The following is a 22,574-nucleotide window of genomic DNA, read 5'->3' as shown; positions in this document are numbered from 1 at the left end:
GGAAGTACAATCCGTAATTGGAACACACAATCTGAGCTCAGATTGAAATGTTTTTGAATCCCCCTCTTGTAAACGATATCCCTTTGAAGGGCATTGTTTTTTAAGCAAATTATAATAATAATAATAATCTAAGCATTTATATAGCGTTCTTACACAAAAAAGGTACCACAACGCTTTACAACAATAACTACAAGCAATCAAAAATGAACAATACAAAGAAATGAGAAATAAATATATAATCAACAGCCACAGTGCTTCTTACTAAGTAAGTTTTTATGGTCAGTCAATTTTGGATTAATTACCTAAGGTGTACCTCCTATTCAAGCAGTACTATATTCAACTGTTCAAGTAAATAATATTTTTTTGCACAAGGAGCTGAGCAAGACTTAAGTGAGGAGGAATATATGATGAGGATGGAAGAGAATGCTAGGCTGCAGAATGAAGAGACGGCCAGACAACAGATGGAAGAAGATTTTAGACAACAGCAGGACGAGAAGGAAAGGATACAGAATGAAGATAAGGCTAGGCAACAGAAGGAAGGGAGGGATAGACTGCAGAAGGAAGAAACAGAAAGGCTTCAGAAGGAAGTGGGAGAGAGGCAACAGAAGGAAGGGAAGGCAAGGCAACAGAGAGAAGAAGATGTAAGGCTACAGAATGAAGAGAAGGCTAGGCTACAGAAGGCAGAAGACCAAAGGCTGCAGAATGAAGAGAAGGCTAGGCTACAGAAGGCAGAAGAGGAAAGGCTACAGAATGAAGAAGAGGATAGGTTACAGAGGGAGTGGGAAGAAAAACGAAGGAAACAAAACGAAGAACGCCAGAAAAAGGAAGACGAAGCTAGGGAAAGAGAAAATGCAATGTTGATGCAATTACAGAAACAGGTAAGGACATCTTAAATATGAGATAGGGGTACCATTCAAAACCCGGTTGTCAGTCATTGCTTTTAAAAGACACGTGACACCTTTGGTAAATGTCAAAGACCAGTCTTCTCACTTGGTGTATCTGAACATATACACACAAAAACAAACCTGTGAAAATTTGAACTCAATTGGTCTTTGAAGTTGCGAGATAATAATGAAAGAAAAAACACCCTTGTTACACGAAGTTGTGTGCTTTCAGATGCTTGCTTTCGAAACCTCAAAATCTAATTCTGGGGTCTCAAAATCAAATTCAAATACTTTAGTGAGAAATTACTTCTTTTTCAAAAACTATGTTACATGTACTTCATCTGAGCCATTTCTCACAATGTTTCATACCATCAACAGCTCTCCATTAATTGTTAATACCATTACCAGTAAGTTTTATGCTAAAAATTATTTTTGAGTGATTACCGTTAGTGCCCAGTGCCTTAAAACGTGACTTTGGGGTTTCATATAAAACCTGTTTGTCAGTCGTTGCAAACTTCAAAGGGTCTTGGTGACCTGTCAGTGACGTCAACCCCATGGATGACTAAACTATCTCAAAGGGGAAGGGAGGGGGGGGTCGGGGGGTTCTACATATGATTACTTGGTAGTATGACCGTATTTGACCGAGCTATGATAATAACACAGAGATGTGCCTTCCGCTACTGCCGCCTTACTAGTCGCAGGGTTAAGTCTTTTGCTGAGCTTAACGTGATGATGTTTTTCTTCCGAATATATTCATTACTTTGTAATGGTTTCATTATGGCTGAATCTGTTTACAGTTTCACTGGTGTTTTTAAGTGAACCTGTACAGTTTTAGGTTTTTCTGCACACAGATTTCTGATTTCTTCATAATTCCTATAAGTGATGTATTAATTTCCACATTATTTATTTGTTTTTGATGTTCATGTAAGAGCCTTTGTTTTGCTGAACGTTTGATGTGATATTGTGTGTAATATATATATTTATTTTTCCCTGCAATATATTGTTTGATATTTATATTTTAAGTGGTTGTGATCGTCAACGAAATAGTTTTAGAACTTTTCTGTGGTTTTCTCTTTATATTGTATGTGTACTACCTGAACACTATTTGTTGGATCATTTGAGAAATTAAATGTTTTACTTTATTTTCCACAAAGCACATGATAGCCAAAACTAATTTTGTTTAGCATTATTTGAAATTCTGTGATAAATCATAATATTTTATGTGACATTTTATTCTGTGCAATTATGTGTTAAGTACATATTATAAGAAACAAGTTGTTTTAGAATAGCAAGTAGTAAGATGACCAGGAATAATTTGTTTGGTGTTTTAAAAGTTTAATGTGATCTTTAGTTTGATGATGTTGTATTTATTTTATAAGCAAAGTAATATATGATCCTTCAACCATGGCCCATTTTCATAAGGCTGCTTAGGCACAACAATTAGCTAAGCATTTAACAAAATTATGCTCCCAAGATTAAGGTTACCAGCCTTATCTGTGGCTGGTATCCTGCTTGTTTTTGCTTATCAGCAAATGTTTAAAGCATTTTGTTCAGCTCAATCAGCTCTATGAAATTGGCCCCTGGTGCTCTACCAACTGAGCTATCTACATGTAGTAGGTTTACTACTTGGTGTTGTAAGTTGTGACAATTTACTAATATCTTCCTTTCTGTTGCTGCTATTTTGTGTTCCAAAAACAGCAAGACCAACAAGAACCGCCCAATGTCAAAGAAGAAGAGAAACAAGCTCCTGAGAAAGAAGAACCTCCAGTTGAAGAAAGCAAAGATGAGAGTGTTACTATTGATCCAGTGATGCAGAAATATATGAAGATGGTTCAAGAAAAGAAACAGAAACAAGACACTCCACAGAAACCGGTAAGTAACTTGTTTGGCTTGTTTGTTCCCTTCATGAAATTGCGATCTGGGTCATAGATTGTTTTTTGTCAACTTAATGCTGATTTGTAGGCAGAATTATCAAGAAAGATATGATAAAAGTCACTAGTGAGAGTTTCAACTGACTAAAATGTCTACTTCATGGGAAAACAGCACATGTTATGATGTTATGATGTATGCTGATTCTAAATTTTCATGAAATTGCGATCTGGGTCATAGATTGTTTTTTTTTCAACTTAATACTGATTTGTAGGCAGAATTATCAACAAAGATATGATAAAAGTCTCTAGTGAGAGTTTCAACTGACTAAAATGTCTACTTCATGGGAAAACAGCACATGTTATGATGTTGTGATGTATGCTGATTCTTAATTTTGATATTTAAGTCATAGTTATTACTTATGCTAATTCATAATTATTATTATGACTTCTTTTTAACGCTTCCGTATAAACCTGTTTCTCTCCCCAACATTGGTCTCTCAACATTTTTGCTTTTGTCATCTTCTTAGTATAATGTTTTTTTAAGAAGTGGATTAGAAGAAAATAACAAATATGTAAAATTTTCTGAGTGCAAAATGACAACCAAAAGGATGCAAAAAACCAAGGTATTTACCTGACGTTTCGACCCCAGCAGAGTCTGTCTCGAAGGCTAAATGTCAACACAAACAGGTGTCCTCTGCTTGGGTCAAAACGTCAGGCCACTAACTATGTTTTGAAGTAACAAATAATAATACTGTATATAATATATCAATCATTTTTCTTACATTTATCCTTGTGGTACTTAAGGTATGACAACTGGGAAAATATGGACAACTTTGACCGGCTCCTAAAAGATATGTTGATTTTTATATTTTAGGTTTCATACCACAGCCCGAAGTCAGAAAGTGGATCTAACTTTGCTTTTGAAATAGAAGCTGAAGTTGAACCCAACAGGTGAGCAAAATTTGATATATATTATATATATATATTTATTTTTTTATTATTATTATTTTTTTATATTTTTATTACTACTTTTTTTTTTTGCATTTGACCATGCATCACCTTTTACGTTTTAGAAATAATTTATCTTCAGAAAACTTGAAGATTATTAGAGAACATCGGTGATTTTGACCTTGACATTTATTTATTTATTTATTTATTTATATATTTTTTTTATTTTATTGTTTTCATTTATCTATTTTTTTGTTCTTTCTATTTCCAGTTTGGGACAAGTTTCTGACAATACTGAGGATCCATTTGATGACTGGTAGACTTGGCAAAATCTAATCTGTTGACTTTGTTTTTAAAAAACAAGTGTACAACTATTACATATTGTATATGTAGATATAATTCCACCTGGAAAATTGGTGCTTCTACAACATGTACCCTCTTTAGTTGCCAATTTTGACTGTTGCTATTGCCAGCGTGTTGAATATCTTTTGTGTGTGATATAAGAATTTGATGTGTTTTTCCCGAGAATATTTAATACAACTATTTATTCATTTATTATAGGTTTTTTCGGTCAATTTCGGAAAATGCGCAGCCAATTTAACCACCAGCCTGTTCTATTTTGCACGAAATCGAATGCTACTGAAAAGGGTCATTCAATTTCTTTTTAAGACTTGTCAAAATGTACTTTTACGTCATTCGATTTAACAAAATAATCATTCAATTAAACAATTCATTGAAGCTGCATAATAATTTGCAGGAGTTTTTTTGAGGCGTGCGTTTAGTCATTCAATTTCATTTTGGGGCAAAATAGCTTTAATTCGACTGCATGAAAATTAAATTGGAAATTGACCGAGAAAAACCTATACTATTTTTACCCACTCTGTCATTTTGTCAAAAATGTTCACTTTTACGACAAAAATGGTCTGTTTGTCTGTCCTTTCCACTTGTAACTATTTATTTGTAAATTTGTTGATGTTATCAGTATTTAGTGTTGTTGCATTGTACCTCGCTTTATAGTCTTTATCATTATTAAAGGCACTGGACACATTTGGTGTTTCCAGAATATGCATAAAACAACAAATCTGTGACATCTGTGAACCTTTTTACTCACTTGGTCATCGTGTTGTACATAATAAAAGAAATCCATAATGTTTAGATACCTGAGAGAGGCTTCAGGACTGAAGCAGATTCACAAATATTTTTGTGAGAAATTACCTCTTTCTCAAAAACTACGTTTTTTTCAGAGGGAGCCGTTTCTCACAATGTTTTATACTATCAACAGCTCTCTATTGCCTGTTACCAGGTACATGTTTATGCTTACGAATACTTTGAGTAGTTACAAAACATGTCCAGTGCCTTCGGGGCTGTGTTTACTCAAGATGTAGACCTCATAAAACCTCATTCATCTCTCTATTCCTTGATGTTCCTTGTCCCTACTGTTCCTTCATAAGATCTAATATCATCCCTCCGTCTTCTTTGTTTGCCTCTTCTCTTGTTACCCGTCCTTGGTTGCCACTCCATTAGTCTTAATTTTCATCTGTGTGTGTTCTTGGGAAGTAAGTCCAGCCCACCTCCATTCAGCCTGTTTTGCCGTCCCTATGCTGTCGGTAACTCCAATTTTCTGTTGTATTTCTGTAGCTGTCCTTGGAACAGCAGCTAATGAAGCCTCTAAATTGGGGTTGTTTGTATAGGCAGTGGACACCTTTGGTAACTGTCAACCAGTCTTCTTACTTGGTGTATCCCAACATATATGCATAAAATAACAAATCTGTGAAAATTTAAAGAAAATCAAGTAAATAAATAATGAAAGAAAAAACACCCTTGTTGCACAAACTGTGTGCTTTCAGATGCTTGAAAAAGACATTAGGCATGAAGTTTTTTTCAAATTCAAATATTTGAATTCGAACTTTACATGTACTATTATGTATCTCTTTCCCAAAAACTATGTACTCCAGAGAGAGCCGTTTCTCAAAATATTTTATACTATACATCAACAGCTATCCATAGCTTGTCTCCAAGTAAATGTTTATGCTAACTATTTGTTTTGAGTCGTTACCAAAAAGTGTCCAGTGCTTTTAAGTTTAGGGATGTCACATGACTCACGTGTTCACATTTCAAGAGACAAACTTGTAATCTTTTCCTCTTATTTATTACATTTAATTGTACATATACAGAGATAAGGAAACATGTTTTGTTTGTTCAAGTATAAATGTAAATTATATAAAAAGCAAGGTATAATTTAGTATAAACATAACTCTGACATGCTTTGTCATATTATAATGTACAGTGAAATAAATTACAATTGGCCTCGTTTTAACTGAAAGGTTTCGATGTAGGTTGTGTTCAAACTCTTCCACCAGCAGCAGCAGCGGTGGGGGGGGGCGTTGCCATGTAGGAGCCTTGTGTTGTGTGCCCCACCCTCAACCCCACCAACAGTTCCCAAGTGCCCCCCCCCCCCCCAGATGCACCCTTGGGCTTGGGGGTTTGTGCCCCACTCCTAATTTGCAGTGTCCCCTAGATGCATCCCACCTTATCTTACAAAGTATAGTGTCGTAAAAACCATATCCCCACCCACCCCTCCACCCGACCGGAGAGCGATCCCCGACACCCGTCTGGCTACACCACTTGGTAGAAGCATAGAGTAAGTCTATGGTAGAAGAGATGATTTTTGTTTCAATATTTTAAGGGAAGGAACAGCATTACTGTGTCTTAATAAAGACCATTATACTCTTACAGCTTGAATAATGAACATTGCGTGACTTTCCTAATTTTATTTTCGATTTACTCATTACATAACAGTGAGAGGAAAATAAAACAAATACAATTTTTGTTTTGTACGCTTCAAAAATAAAAACCTTGGCACATGGCACATTCTGTGTTTGTTGACCACATCAGACAAATCATTTATAATGATTTTCTGACAAAACATTTTTTTTTTTAAATATATATAATTGATGAATGATGTTCCTTCCCTTTATTGGCTTTAAAACATTCTGGCACGAATTGTCTATTTCAGTTAAACAAAAATATACAAGTTCATACATAATTATAAAATAAATAAACTAAGTTAAAAAGAATTAAACATCGACAAAAACAAACCATTTATGACAGATTTATTTGATTATGCAGCGTTTATGTCATAAAATTTTTACGTTTTTAAAGGGTGCAGCCGAAGGGGGTTTGATATTTGAAACGGTTGTTTGTATTTAATTTCAATGAATGAGTCTATAGTTAATTTAAATTGAACAAAATAGAGTCATCAGAAGTACAACTTCTCAGCCGATTTTCACCCCTTCCCCTCTAAAATTCAGTGCCGTAGAAAACCGAAAAATATACCTACAAAAGTGTGTGTATTTTTGCAACTTCCGGTCTTCGAAGGCACTCATAGACAGTGTTGCAGCTGTCAAAGATGACCAATATTTATGTTTTAAGCCTGAACTTTTTTAAAGGTGATTGAAAAGACGAAATTTAGCAAAGTTGTTATAAGCCCACTTTTTGTACAAAATCTACGAATTGAATTGTTGATAAAACGTGTCGAGAGCTTGTCTTTTTTCCTTGTCTTTTTTGTATTCCTTTGTTTGGCTGTTTGTTGGGGGAGGGGGTCTCCTTTTATGTGTTTTGTAGGGGGGGGGGTCTTTGAATTATGATTTGGGTTTGTTTTATACTTGTGAAAAATTTGGAAAGGTTTTGGCCCATGAACAAAAACAACCTTCCCAATAGTTGTATAAGAAAATCATAAATGTATCTCTTATTAATAAATAATTGATTCAAAGAAAGAGTGTGAAATAGTACAAATAAAAAACGTGACAATTTATAAAAATGTCTGAATAATTGTGAATGCCTACACGTTTTTGATGGTGTAAACAAACAAGCCCTTCTGTTATCTGCGATTGCACTCTGAAAAATAAAACTCCCGTGTCAAAATAGTTGACCAGGGATACCGGACCCGGGTCCCGTAGGACCTGACCAATATCTGGGTCAATATGACCCTGAAATATGTGTCAAAATGACTCGGGACTGACCCCAAAATCTGAGTTGGGTACTGATTTTGTAAACTCTGTTGGCAGGTTAGCCTGATTCACATGCGGGTCAGCCTGATTCAGAATGGGTCAGGTCCCACAGCCCAGAATTCAGTGACCCGGAAGTTTTTAAAGAGTGTAAAATTCCACATTTTCAAACCATTCTCTACTGTTTAAACCACCACTAAACAACACATAGATCAAGCACCATCATTGCACGACACTCATTATAATAATAATAATCGTTAAACATCTAAAAGGGCGTTTTCGAAACCGCCGTTTCGGGGCGCCATGCCGCAGTATCATCAGCCACGTGGGTAAGCGCACACGGATTCAAAAATAACTGCCGTTTTAAAATGAAGAACCTGAGTTTTACTCCGCGGTTTTGAAAACACCCGTGGTTATTATTCTGTACAAAGAATGAAATGACGCACAAGCGAATGGTACGTGAACTTCGTTGCAAAATTACCTTTAAATATACTACGGGTATACTTTACTATAACACTACCTGAGCTATATATCACGATACGCTATACTTTGGTTACATTATCTACAACTATTATAGGTAAAATTTACAAACTTCGAAAACATGAAAATATCGGCTATTTTCACAGAACATCACCGCTAGTTTTAGGGTTAGGCCCTACTTCATATTGCACAGAACCAAAAAAGCAGTCAACACGCAAACGTTAAATGCATCTACGACAACGTGTACATATTATCATTGAACATTTTGTTACCATAATGTGTGAAAGAGCTTAGAAAATCTCAGGTAAAAACCGACTACACGAGTGCACAATAATTACCATTTTCATTGACAGCATACTGAAACTATCCAACAACAATGACTGACTGAAGATTTCTTCGTAGCGTATGTTTACAAGCGTATGTTTTCTGCAGTAGCCTGTAATTTAAGGCAATATCGCTTAATTTGTGTTGTTGTTTTATTTTTTGAACATGATGCACGCTTGGCAATTTACCCATTAGCTCCACGTGTACAAGTTGTCCTGTTTCTGAATTTTATCGACGTATAAAAGGGCACTTGATTTGTTGTTTTACTTTTTACTTTTTTTGTGCGACTTATGTCCCAACATACACAGTATTCCAATATACATATATTCCAATATAACTACACACAACATTAATCAATTATAATTATAAACTGAAAGCTCTTGTGCATTTTTTCTTTTTCGCTAATGCCATGGCGGTTTATTTTTTTTTTACTTTTTTCTTTTTCACTTGTGATGTTTTCAGTGATGTTTATTTTTGTATGGAGACCAAAATTTGACATGGCATGTTTACCTTTAGTATCAAATCTAACTGACTAACCATTCTGTGTACAACTATATCCTACTCTCTACTATGATACCTATATCGACCAGACTACATCTCCAAAAATTGAACGACGATGTTTGACCGTTTCTCTCAAAATATTGAGAAAAACTCGTCAAAACTACTAAATGAAGGAGTAGATCAAAGATCTTTATAAGGCTTAGATGCGATGGTTTTGGGCAATTCGTCTTGTCACGACAGTTTAAAACTTCACGGCATCTCGTCCATCAAAACTACCCCACCATAAAAGTTTTGACTTCAGAGCTCAGTGTCTAAAAACCCGTTGATCAATAACTCACTTAAATTTCATTCACACACATTTCCCCTTTTACTTCAGTCTGGTACCTTGACTTTAATTGAACCCAGGTATCTTTTTCTAATAGTTGTCAGATCCAGACGAGACAGTTGCCATGCGAACCACGTCAATTCTTTGTCTCCAAGCCTCGCTTCAGAATCGTGTGCTTTCGTCGTGAATGTTGAGGGGTTCTTGGAGGGGTATGTCGGCATCGCCGTAAGCTCGGCGGTAGTCGTTGCCGTACTTGGTGCGAGTGGGTTGGTCACCGGACAGCATCTTCTGGTATGTGTGGTTGGCGGATAGGGCCATCAAGAAGTGAATCTGCAAACCAAATCAAATATTAGTGTTAAAAAAAAATGATAAGTAGTAGTTTTGATGTTATTTTTATATATTTCCTTTACTATACATACCAAAAATCGTTATTTAAAAACAGAATTTCAGGGATTTTGTTTTGGGCTCAAAATTGTTTTTAAGCCTTTTTTTTCTTTTTTTTTTTTTCTTTTGGTGTTTGTATGTGCTGTTGTGTCTGTTTCAGTTTAGCTGAAATAATCTTTAAACGTTTTTTAACTATATCATAAAATGGCTTATAATCAATTCTACACCTCGTTATCACGCAACTTTAAGTGACGATTATTTGCTTTGGTTTATCACCATTAAAAGATCTTATCTCCCTTTGATTATTTTGTTTTGCAAGAAAAAACATTAATATTTAATAATAGTGTTCTTTCCGAGTGAATGCACTCATACTAAGTTTGACATTTTGCAGAACATTATAGTATATTTGATATAATGTACTTACCAAGGCAATGACAATGAGAATACATGCAGTCATGGCGAGGAAAGACGACAGCCAAATAGAGCCATTCTGAATTCAAAATATAAGAAGAATTTGACTTAATTGGTATTGTATTTATTTTGTTCCCAAAATGAAACAAACCCCAAATCATTGGGGAATGGTTACAACAAGCAATTTACAAAAACTGAGATAATGAAAGTATATGTTGCAAATTGCTCACCAACCAAAATGACCAATGGTATAAATGCAAAATAACAGTCGATGGCCGGGTATAAATGCAAAATAACAGTCGATGGCCAGGTATAAATGCAAAATAACAGTCGATGATCGGACGTGTTTCGATCCTAGAATAGTCTTCCTCGGAGGCTAGATAGGGGTTAGCATGAACAAATTTCAAACCGTACTTGTTTTTTCCCTTTAACCTAAGCAGAGAATATTTACTTGGCAACGCAATTCACAATTAATTTATCAAGAGAACTCATAAGGAAAATAAATTGGTCCTCAGATAAGATGCTAAAAGGTGTGCAACCTTGAGCAATCCTACAATAATAATGTTTTTCTTGGTACATTAAACCATGTACAAATTGAATTTCCGTTTCAACATCCTTCAAACAGGGAAGAGAAACACAATTATTAAATTATACACCTGTATATAACCACACCTCAATTCGTAGTTTATGTGCTGGGCATGTCAAACATTGCTAAATACTGACAAATAGTGAACAAGTAAACACTGAATAATATATTATACACCTGTATATCTCCCAACCCCAATCTGTAGTTTATGTGCTGAGCATCCTTGCTAAATAAAGTGACGAATGGTGAACAAGTAAATCGTGCACAATAAGTATGACTCCAAACAAAAATTCTCATCCCAGAGATACACGAGTCGGCCTGAAATTAATTTCAGATGCCAAGATGGTTGGGGGCTTTCAAAAGGACGAGGGACTGAATCAACATTGCTGGTTTCCAGTTCGCTTTTCAAATAGGATTTTCATTTATATTGAATCCGGTTTACCAGCATGCTTAAGTCTACATGACGACATTGAATAACCAGATGGAGAGATGGGAAGAATTTTGACTTGATTGAATCTGGAATGTGTAAAGGAAAATATTATATACCGGAAAGAATAACAATATGCAGAGAGATTATTTAATGTTCTGGTTTGATACGAATGCTTAAAGGAGTTGTACGTCATCAGTGGGGGAAATGTGTTTACAAATTATTGTACATCATTTTTGTCGATGACATTTATATGTACATAAATTATTATTTGCAAAAATAATAATTGTTAATAGCCTCGTTTTTCGACCATAATATGAGAGTCTTTCTCAGCGGCTAAAAGGGCGTTTAAAGGCAGTGGACACTATTGGTAATTGTCAAAGACTAGCCTGCACAGTTGGTGTATCTCAACATATGCATAAAATAACAAACCTGTGAAAATTTGAGCTCAGTCGGTCGCAAAGTTCCGAGATAATAATGAAAGAAAAACACCCTTGTCACACGAAGTTGTGTGCGTTGAGATGGTTGATTTCATGACCTCAAGTTCTAAACCTGAGGTCTCGAATTCAAATTCGTGGAAAATTACTTCTTTCTCGGAAACTATGACACTTCAGAGGGAGCTGTTTCTCACGATGTTTTATACCATCAACCTCTCCCCATTACTCGTCACCAAGAAAGGTTTTATGCTAACAATTGTTTTGAGTAATTACCAATATGTCCACTGCCTTTTAAAGGAACACGTTGCCTTGGATCGGTCGAGTTGGTCTTTGAAAAGCGTTTGTAACCGTTTTTTATAAAATGCATATGGGTAGAAAGATGTTGTAAAAGTAGAATACAATGATCCACACAAACATGCCTCGAAATTGCGTGGTTTTCCTTTTACCTCGTCGACTAACACGTCGGCCATTTATGGGGGTCAAAATTTTGACTCCCATAAATGGCCGACGGTGTTAGTTCGCACAGTAGAAGGAAAACCACGCAATTTCGAGGCAAACTTGTGTGGATCATTGTATTCTACTTTTAAAACATCTTTCCAACCATATGCATTATATAAAAAACGGTTACAAACGCTTTTGTTTTGACCAACTCGTCCGATCCAAGGCAACGTGTTCCTTTAAGAAAGGCTTTGCTTGACCAAATACATGTATATTTATATGTTTTTTATCCATTTTTTTTTCCAATTAAATCATAGATAATCTTGATTGGTAAGCAGTTTTCAAAAGTTATTAAATTCGTTTGTTATTGAGCATTAATCTGTAAGTAGGCCTCACATTATTTCTGACGACATCGTTTTGTACAAATTTTCATAATTTTAATTATACCAAAATGAGGAAATGAAGTTCTTTATACTTCGTTTTTGAAACACCTGCGAGAGTGAGCACTAGATTTTATCTTCAACATGTGAAGTTTCAAATTATGTAGCCTACACGATATTACTTCAAATCCTACTCATGTGCAAACCTTGCTGAAGTGTTATCATAATGCCTACATTGTGCTCTGCAGATGGTATCTCCACCATGCACATTTTCAAACCCGACTTGCACGCCTACTTCTTTTATTTAAAGGCAGTGGACACTATTGGTAATTATTAGCATAAAACCTTACTTGGTAATGAGTAATGGGGAGCTGTTGATGGTATAAAACATTGTGAGAAACGGCTCCCTCTGAAGTTGAGTACTTTTCGAGGAGGAAGGCATTTTCCACGAATTTGATTTCGAGAGCTAAGATTTAGAAATTGAGGTCTCGAAATCAAGCATCTGAAAGAACACAACTTCGTGTGACAAGGGTGTTTTTTTCTTTGATTATTATCTCGGAACTGTTATTAACTCGGTTTGTTATTGTATGCATTTGTTTAGATACAGCAAGTGAGAAAACTGGTCTTTGATAATTACCAATAGTGTCCACTGTCTTTAAACAAAATAAATTGTTGTTTGAAATAACATCACAGCCATCAGGAATGCTTTAAATCTAAATCAGAAATACAACCTGCCATACTATAAATTTTAAATTCATGTTAGTATTTTGAGGTGTCATGCATCGTAGATACCTCACCTGGCGTATAAATAACACTCTTAGAAATACAATTACATTCAGACTATACGGTTGCCACAGCAACCACTGCGATACTACAGACAGTTCGAGGCTGGACTGTTTAATTCCTTTTATTAAATCACGTTTTTTTTACCGTCTGTCTTTTAAAGGCATGGACACCTTCGGTTATTGTCAAAGACCAGTATTCTCATTTGGCATGGTGTATCCCAACAAATGTATAAAATAACAAATCTGTGAACATTTTGTACTCAATTGGTCATCGAAGTTGCGAGATATTAATGAAAGTAAAAACACTCTTGTTGCACAAATATGTGCGCTTTCAGATGACTAAAAAGAGCCACAAATTTGTGTGCTTTCAGATGCTTAAAATAGCTTAATGCCTGAAGTCCTTTAATATTGTAGACTTGACTCAAGTCCCAATCCCGTGCCATCCCCAGAAAAAAAACCTGTTCCGCATTCTCGGGACCACATTTTGACGGCGAGTGCGCACTGTACTGTGTATGCTACGTGTTGTTATATAGTAAGTTGAGGTAATAGCTTAGGGACCTCTCACACGAGAATGGGACTTGAATCAAGTCTATTAATATTGTTGAGTCAGTATTTAAATAAATGTTGCCTGTACTAATATTTGAGTGGGAAACTACCTCTTTCTCAAAAACTACGTTACTTCAGAGGGAGCCGTTTCTCACAATGTTTTATACTATGTTTTAACAGCTTTCCATTACTCGTTACCAAGTAAGTCTGTAAACTATTATTTTGAGTAATTACCAATAGTGTCCAATGCTTTTTATACGAGAGGTGTCAAAATGATGAGAAGACAATGGATTTGTAAAGCGCTCTTGCGATCAATGATATTGATACATGCATTTGGTTATCAGACTGAATCGATACCATTATCGATAATCCACACCTTTCTAGGAAGTGATCAGTATTCGATCAATGCATTCCATACAACGCTACCAATAATTACGTAAAGCACACAATGTTTGGCCAGCTGCATTCTAAGCACAATCTGTTTCTTGAATGGATTATGTCACCTGTGTGTTAAAAGCATTGCATCTTTGGTTTGTTGGGCCGCTCGATTGTTTTAATCCATACAAAACGTAGTTGAGTATACAATTTAATTAACCTAATTTAGGTATCACCGAACGCGGTAACGCTTCTTATATTCGAATTATCGTGAATAGACACTGATATATTTTTTCATAACCTCAGTACTTCGAAGTAAAATGTTTCTTAAATGCATTACAAAGCTTCAATTTCAATGCCGAACGTTAACAGGCCTTTTAAAAGGGACTTACTCAAAATAAATGTTAGCATAAAACATACTTGGTTCGAGAAATGGAGAGCTGTTATTTCTCACTAAAATTATTTAATTGAATTCGAATTCGAGACCTTAGCTGAGGTGTCGAATTCAAAGCATCTGAAAGCAAAACTTGTGTGAACAAAGCTTTTTCTTCTTTCATTGTTCTCTCGCAACTTCGAGGACTAATTGAGCTCAAACTTTCACAGAACTGTTATTTTAAGCATATGTTGAAATACACCAAGTGACTGGTCTTTGACAATTATCAAGTGTTTCCAATGCCTTTAACCCCCAAGTCACTATTAAAACAGTACACCGTCTTACCTTGTCGCAAAAGCCCGTCAGACTGGCTCCGCAGACACTCAGGTCGGTAACATTGCTGGTAGCGGAAGTCTTCGCCACCTTAGCTGTCAAACCTGAGTGCCAATCAAATAAAATCAATCAATCAATCAATCAATCAAACAATCAATCAATCTATTAATGTAATTTGTTAGTTTTTAATTTTTTGTTAATTATGTATATTTTGTGTAAGAATAAAGTGTTTGCTTTGAAGATTCAAAACAGTCCAACACGCACAATTAATCAATCAGTCAATCAATCAATCAATCGATCAATCCAACAAACAATCAAATTACAAGTCAAAAGTTTTATACACGATTTGTAGGGAAAAAAATGCTTGAGATGAAGTTCATTTACAGCCACTATTCCTGAGAAATATTTCCCTCTGAAATAAAGTCATATTCGACAAAACTGTACCATGAACCTCAACAAATGCAACAGCTGAGTTTGGTTGTTAAACCAAATTTAAGAAAAACGTGGATGCTGAACATTAAAGGCAGTGGACACTATTAGCAATTGTCAAAGACTAGCCTTCAAAGTTGGTGTATCTCAACATATGCATAAAATAACAAACCTGTGAAAATTTAAGCTCAATCAGTCATCGAACTTGGTAATAATGAAAGACAAAAACACCCTTGTCACACGAAGTTGTGTGCGTTTAGATGGTTGATTTCGAGACCTCAAGTTCTTAACCTGAGGTCTCAAAATCAAATTCGTGAAAAATTACTTCTTTCTCAAAAACTACGTTACTTCAGAGGGAGCCGTTTCTCACCATGTTTTATACTATCAACCTCTCCCCATTACTCGTAACCAAGTACGGTTTTATGCTAGTAAATATTTTGAGTAATTACCAATAGTGTCCACTGCCTTTAATTCATGGTCTATCAGTAATTTCCCCTGTGTGAGCCCAAATTTTCACAAGTTTGTTATATCATCTTTATGTTTGATCACACTAAACATTAACCCTGCCTGCAACTATTTTGGCAGCTCTACAATACTGTATAATACCTTTGAAAATTACATTAGAGCAATATTTTTACAGGTTTTTTTTCTGACCGCTGGCATTGCTATAGCTGCTGCTTGCGAACGTCTGCGTTTGAAATAATAAAGACAGTGTTTTGAAGTATTGGTTTTGCCCTTACACCGATGTGTGTTAGCACTGTATACTAAGTACCTTAGATGTAAGGGTTTTATAGGTGCAAATTTAACATCTGTTAGACAATGTTTTTTTATAGAAAATTGTCGCACCTCACATTAAAGGGTAGTGTGTACTTTTTCCTAACAAAAAACACAATGTCCACAGATTTAAATTAAACTTACACAGTTTGAAGATTATAATAGTAGAAAGCTTCCCTTGAAATGTTACTTACTGAGGTGCTGTAGTTTTGAGAAATGAGTAAAAGTAATAATTTTCGTCTCCGTTTTAGCATGTAAAAACGTGTTAACCAGTTATGCTATGGTTATGGTATAATATCATAACTGGTTAAGGGGATTTTACATGCTAAAATAATTTTGGTCTCATGAGATCAAAATGATTTTGTGACTTGTTTTACTCTTTTCTCAAAAACTACCCAACCTTGTTAGTAGTATTCGAGGGGAAGCTTTCCACTATCATTATCTTCAAACCCTGTAAGTTTAATGTAAATCTGTGGACATTTTGAAAAAGTACCCGAATCCTTTAATCGATGGGGTGTTTTCTCGTACAGTCAAAGCAGACTGTGTTAAGTCAAGACATCTCAGCCCGACTGATCACAGTTACCTCGGGAGAACATCACGACCACAGGGTCAAGATAATGAACAGATATATCTATCACATCTTCAAGATGCTCTGTCATATACACCATGAATCTTCCTCAATTTGACTTCAGGCCAGTTGGATTGGGGGGGGGAGAGAGAACATCCTTGGGGAAATTGAAGAGTTACAATGACGATGAAAATCAGATTATAGTGTGCTGCATGGATCGCTGGTGTGTTTTATGTGTAAATACCAGTGTGCTGGATTGCATCTCGGTTATATATTTAGTTTGAGAGGAGGAAGAGGATGGGGAATATGTCCTCAACCTCAGTTAACCTCGTTCTTATCCCGGGTTCTTCTCTCTTGAAGAATCTTTTGGAAATTCCTTGGCGATCGATTGGAAACGTCTCAAGACGCTGCGAGAGATGTAGGCCGGTTGTCTCGATTTCTAAGACACGGATGTCAAGAATGATTTTCCAGTTGGATCGACTGAGGTATATTCAAGTTGGCTGAAGCAAATAGAGATTGAGTGTTTTCGAATAAAGATTGAGTGGTTTCGATTAATTCAACATCACTTCTCTGAGTAGTGTAATGTTCCAGCTTAATACAAATCGATTGAAACGGAAGTCAAGTTAAGTGTGCTCATACGTCATACATCCTGAACTAACCATATCTTGTTCATTAAACAAGGTTATAACATTGTTTAAAAGGAAGGCGATTAGTTTAGATAAACGTTTAATAATATATCACACATCAAACAGTCGTCTAGTGATGTGTGTATTTTTCAACCTCAACCGTTTGGCATAAACTAGAGAAGTCAGACGAGACTCATAATCAGCCTGTGAAGGGAAATGTTCTCACTGAAACCATAGAAAAATTTAACGATTCTCATGTTTTAACAAAAGGGGCATCAGACTATAAATTACCCTTCGAGTTTTGGTTTTAAACACCAATGTGAATGTGTGAGAAACATAATGATGTGCGCATGTACCAAGCCTCGAACCAGAGCGGTGTATTTTTTTTTTTGGGGGGGGGGGGGGTGCTTCGGCCACGTGGTTGCTGGGCGCCATTTTTGTTCCGAGTGTAGCACGACCATATCTTCGTTCTGGTCTGGCACCCTGAGTACGGGCCTTGAACCTCGCTCTTGAAGCGGCACAGTAATGTTACTCTGGTAAAGGGGCACTTATATGAGGAAAATTTAATTTTACATCGGAACCTTGCACAGGGCACCCGACAGCAGAAGCACTAGGGCACCTCAGCAATTGCTGGGGGTGTCGTTCGAGGTCTGTGGATATGCACATGTATTCTAATCACAAGTTGTAGAAACTATCTGAATACACATCTTAAAGACCTCACACGACAGCAATTTCACAACAGCCCCTTGTTTTTAATTTGACCTAGTTGCGAATTTTTACCAATGCACCTCGTGTGAAAAGGACAATAATGTTTATACTGTCCATGAAGTATGGACTACTTGAAAAGAAGTTCACGAGGGACCTTGGACAGTCCAAACATTTTTGTCCTTTCAAACGAAGTGCATCTTATACAATTTCACACCCATGCAAAAATTAAGCAGGCGACCCCTGCTAACTTGCTGTCGTGTGAAAAGAGGTTTTATACTCACCATAATGAGAGAGATCGATACATGACGTAGGTGTGACAGTCTTGCAGTATGAACGTACCATCAGCATGAATGTAAATGGCATGGCAAGCACCACAGTCAGTGCGATCCAGATTGCACACACTCCATAGGTGACCATGATTAACTACATACAGATAGAGAAAATGGAACCATTGAAAGGTGAAATATGAACACGATAATGAGAGGAATGGAAAGTTTGAGGCATGTGTCAAATGAAGATGATATGAAAGGAGTGGCATGGCAGTGTACAAAAATGTGGTGCTAATTCTATTTAAATCAGGCAAACTGGGACAGGTCATTATTGAAAAAATACATATCATTTTATTTAAACACAAGTATCAGCAGAATTACAGAATTTCAGAAGCGGCACGAGTAGATGAAATTTACAAAGTCACACACACAGTTTTGCAACATAATGTACAATTTGTATTGAATTTAAATCGTTTTAATTTAAATCACAGTGATAACCCTACCTTAAAGGTAAAGTATACATTTGGTTTTTGAAACCGTTCGGTTGTTTTAATTCTATAGTATAGGCCTATCATAAAACTAATCTATGAAACATTTATTTCAAAAGGTGTGGTCGAGTTTTTGAGATAATCACCAAACAATCTGGAGCAAAGCTTGGCTCTCTGCAGGAAAACAATCCCTAATTGGGGGTATTTTGCATTTTTACTCATTCTGCGTCCCTGCTTTTAATTTTCTTTCTGTTTTTCTCTTAATGTTCTTAATGTCTTTATAGATTTATTGTAAATAATTTTAGATTTTTAATATATGGCCAAGGATATTGGAATTGATGGCCTTCGGGCTACAGTTTTTAATTCCAGGCATATGTCACTGGCTTTTGTTTTGTTCTTTATATGTTTGTACTCTGTATGTGTTTTTATGCCGAATAAATAATAATAATAATAAACAATAATAATAGGAATACACGATCTGAAAAGCGTCACTGCAGTACCGCTTCTCAGATTCAAATTTCGGGGCATCAAAATGCTTTAGACTATAATTCCGAATGATGTTGTAGGTTCCTAGCAAAAAAAATGTGTAAAGCCATACATTTTAGAAGTGATTACCAAACACATAGTTACCTGCCCTTTAAAGGCAGTGGACACTATTTAGTAACTACTCCAAGTAGTTATTGGCATAAAACCTTACTTGGTGACGAGTAATGGGGAGAGTATTATAGTATAAAACATTGTGAGAAACGGCTCCCTCTGAAGTTCCACAGTTTTCGAGAAAGAAGTAATTTTTCCCGAGTTTGATTTTGAGACCTCAGATTTAGAACTTGAGGTCTCGAAATCAACCATCTAAACGCACGCAACTTCGTGAGACAATGTTTTTTTTTTTTTTTTTTTTTTTTTTTCTTTATCTCGCAACTCCGACGATCAATTGAGCTCAAATTTGCACATGTTTGTTATTTTATGAATATGTTGAGATACACCAAGTGAGATGACTGGTCTTTGACAATAACCAATACTGAACAGTGTCTTAAAGAACACTCTTCTCTTTTTAAGTTTGTTACTGAAACACCCTTGGAGGGATACCATTTTACGAAAAAAATCAAATAAATCTTGTTGTCAGTAATTCATTAAATCCTTTTAGATATAGGTCACGAAGGTCTCTCTATTCTATTGTACACTATCCAGGCACGTCATAAATGCTCATTTCTACAAGCTGAATTCACTCCATGCTTCTACAAACTGATGTCTTTTAGCAGGGTATAATCATTTCCTAGACACGATCACGATCCCCCAACCTACTCCTGCCTAGAGCAGCATCTGTGACCGTGATCTTTCCAGACCAGACCGCCGGGCCTTGGTGCGATTGGCACCCCGCCAGTGTGCCGTCATGACTCCGTGATTTCCCCCTTTGGCTTATTATTGTTTTACTCATTGTGGGATCGCTCCCTATTGATTCTTCGAAAAAAAAAATTATATATTCTGCAAAATTATGATTTTTTTCTTGCGTGATAACCTACATTATGGCATAATATTAATGGCATATTATGTCATAAGGGTTTATTATTAGAATGATGACAGTTACTTGTAACAATAAACATATCGTGGATTTATATATTCCGTCTGGCTCTGTGAACTCGTAAAGTGCAGTTCTAATAAAAACAATTAACGGTTTATGGTAACACATGAGTAAGGTACTGCAATGTATACTTTGTCTCGTCAAAATAATTACCATATAACTTTACTTGGTAGAAAAGCATTGGAGATCTGCTGATACTTTACATAAACGACAGCTTTCAAGTATAATGTAATTTTTCAAGAAAGAGGTAATTTTTCACCTACACATGATGTGTCATTTTTCAGTCACAATTCCATCATGGGAGTTTTTTCTTGAAGTTATTTATTGCCCAATCCCTTCGGTGACCAATTGAGTCCCAATTTTCACAGATTTGTAATATTTTACGTATAAGTTGGATACACCAAGTATGGAGGGGGAAAAAACACATTTTCTTCCTCCATGCACCATGAAGTGAGTATACTGGTCTTTGACATTTACCAAAGCTTTGGGCGTTCAAGTCTGTCAAAGGTGGCTAGGTGATATTTTGCAGTACATGTCATTGACGCAGCTCCTTAACATGTTGTAGGGCCAGTATAATTCTATTACGAGTATTGTTTGGGCTTTTCTGTCATGGAATAATCGTCAAGGAGATACTCAAAGAGACAAACTGCAAATTCAGTTTTGCAAAGGTTTTTGAAAAGTGCCAAAACGGTTCAGCAATGTCTCACTTAAACCTCGTTCCCATCATCTTGTGATGCCCTGGTGATTCCATGTGGGTTCGAGTTTTTGGTCAGTATTAAAAAAAACAGTTTTTTTATAGGCAGGTTTTTGCAGTAGGCCCTATACCTCTTTGTCGTTTGCTATCATGTTTATCTGATCCGACCATCTTCCGTCACTTCCAACTCGATTATAAAACGTCCATGAAGCAATCATGCCAGCATGATAGAGCACAACTGGTAGAGCATCCACTCTTAATAAGCGCGTCGGATTTAGGGCGGATTTAAAGGTATTATGGGAGGTTTATAGAGTGATGCGTTAAAGCCTGACAGCCTTATACTTATAGACCAAGTTATCTGTGACATCACATGTTTACAAAACAGCAACAGGGAGTTTGGACTTCCTGCAGGAACAATTTGTACAACAGCTCAATGGAATAAAACTTAAAATCTGGTTTGTGTAGCCCTATATAGGACTCTTCCTCTGCTGTACACTGTAGTATGATACGAAAGTGTAAGGCCGCCAGGGATAATATTTGTCATACAAAGAAAGGGGCACATCTTAAAACTAAGCAGTTGTTTTTATGAACTCGAGAATTTATGTGGAATTTATGACACAAAATGTTAAATTTCCCATATGACCACCACTGTAGTATCTTGCCCGTCAGAAAGGCGCTGGAATGGTCACTGTATTTTGTATACCAGAGGTTACAAGTTATATAATTGAAAGTGGCCATCAAATCGGGTCCCATTTAAAGACCTTCAACAAAACTATTGATAAGCTAACAAACAAACAATAATTATAACTGTAATTATAAATCACCAAATTGCCAAAGGATACAAGACGCCAAACGAAAAGGGAAAACAATACAGTGCAAAGACGCTGTCGACCAGATACAGACTAGGGGAAAAGGTATTCACAAAATGATCTTTTGAAAATGGTGCAAACTTACAATATCGGTGCTGCACATGCCAATGCACCTGGTGCGTTCTTGTCCACATGTATTCTGGCCAGATGGTCCACTAGTGAGACACGCAAAGACCAGGAGTAGAAACCCAAATATACCCATGACGGCTACAGCTGAGATCAGCACCCAGAATAAAGTTCCAGTCCTGGGCAGGAAAATGATGAGAAATATTTATAGTAAACATTGAGAGTCAGAGAGCTAAGACGGACGGGGTGAGAACAGGGTCCAAGAGTTGCTTACACTATAGGCAAAGAAAGTTGGTCAGCATAAAGTCAGACAAAATGTAAAATGTTGATGTATAAGCTTTTCCGGAATTTTGTTTAAGCTATTGTAAACATAATGTTTACAATATAAATTATTATTATAATATCTTGTCATCAATTAGTACAAATGATAAAACACCATTAAAATCTTCTTTATTTTAAATGTTTTAAGACCTAATGAACGTCTTAGCTAGGTTGTTTTTCTAATAAGAATGCAATAATTATTTTTGTTTTCCATAAGACGTTCCAATAAATGTTTCACTCAAAAATCTTAGAACAGCACTTGAATTTCAGTCAGTCACAAACAAATTTCCTCTAATAGTTTAGGCCTAATGTCCCAAATGCTTTGATCACGAATGCTGGCATAGCTCTTGGATTCCATTCAATCTAGT

At 36.0% G+C, this 22,574-nt stretch overlaps 2 protein-coding genes across 3 annotated transcripts in view; one reads left to right on the top strand and one right to left on the bottom strand.

The window, feature by feature from the left end:
* The window catches only part of LOC139935686 (centriole and centriolar satellite protein OFD1-like), a 28,322-nt gene extending 22,192 nt beyond the window's left edge, over positions 1 to 6,130 (top strand). For both annotated transcript variants that reach the window (XM_071930216.1, XM_071930217.1), the window contains exons 22-25: positions 373 to 878; positions 2,583 to 2,756; positions 3,630 to 3,706; positions 3,975 to 6,130. In XM_071930216.1, the coding sequence (XP_071786317.1) occupies positions 373 to 878; positions 2,583 to 2,756; positions 3,630 to 3,706; positions 3,975 to 4,023 (806 nt within the window). In that variant the 3' untranslated portion in view covers positions 4,024 to 6,130. The remainder of the gene's footprint in view (positions 1 to 372; positions 879 to 2,582; positions 2,757 to 3,629; positions 3,707 to 3,974) is intronic.
* A 92-nt stretch (positions 6,131 to 6,222) lies between these two features.
* LOC139935691 (neuronal membrane glycoprotein M6-b-like) overlaps positions 6,223 to 22,574 on the bottom strand; it is a 43,765-nt gene continuing 27,413 nt past the window's right edge. The window contains exons 3-7 of the mRNA XM_071930224.1: positions 21,905 to 22,064; positions 18,202 to 18,343; positions 14,828 to 14,919; positions 10,149 to 10,214; positions 6,223 to 9,670 (exon numbers count right to left, since the gene is read on the bottom strand). Coding sequence (XP_071786325.1) covers positions 9,503 to 9,670; positions 10,149 to 10,214; positions 14,828 to 14,919; positions 18,202 to 18,343; positions 21,905 to 22,064 — 628 coding nt within the window. The 3' untranslated portion in view covers positions 6,223 to 9,502. The remainder of the gene's footprint in view (positions 9,671 to 10,148; positions 10,215 to 14,827; positions 14,920 to 18,201; positions 18,344 to 21,904; positions 22,065 to 22,574) is intronic.

Source organism: Asterias amurensis, chromosome 4 (genome assembly GCF_032118995.1).
Source record: "Asterias amurensis chromosome 4, ASM3211899v1".
NCBI classification, from domain to species: domain Eukaryota; kingdom Metazoa; phylum Echinodermata; class Asteroidea; order Forcipulatida; family Asteriidae; genus Asterias; species Asterias amurensis.
This window is presented reverse-complemented; position numbering and strand designations above follow the sequence as displayed.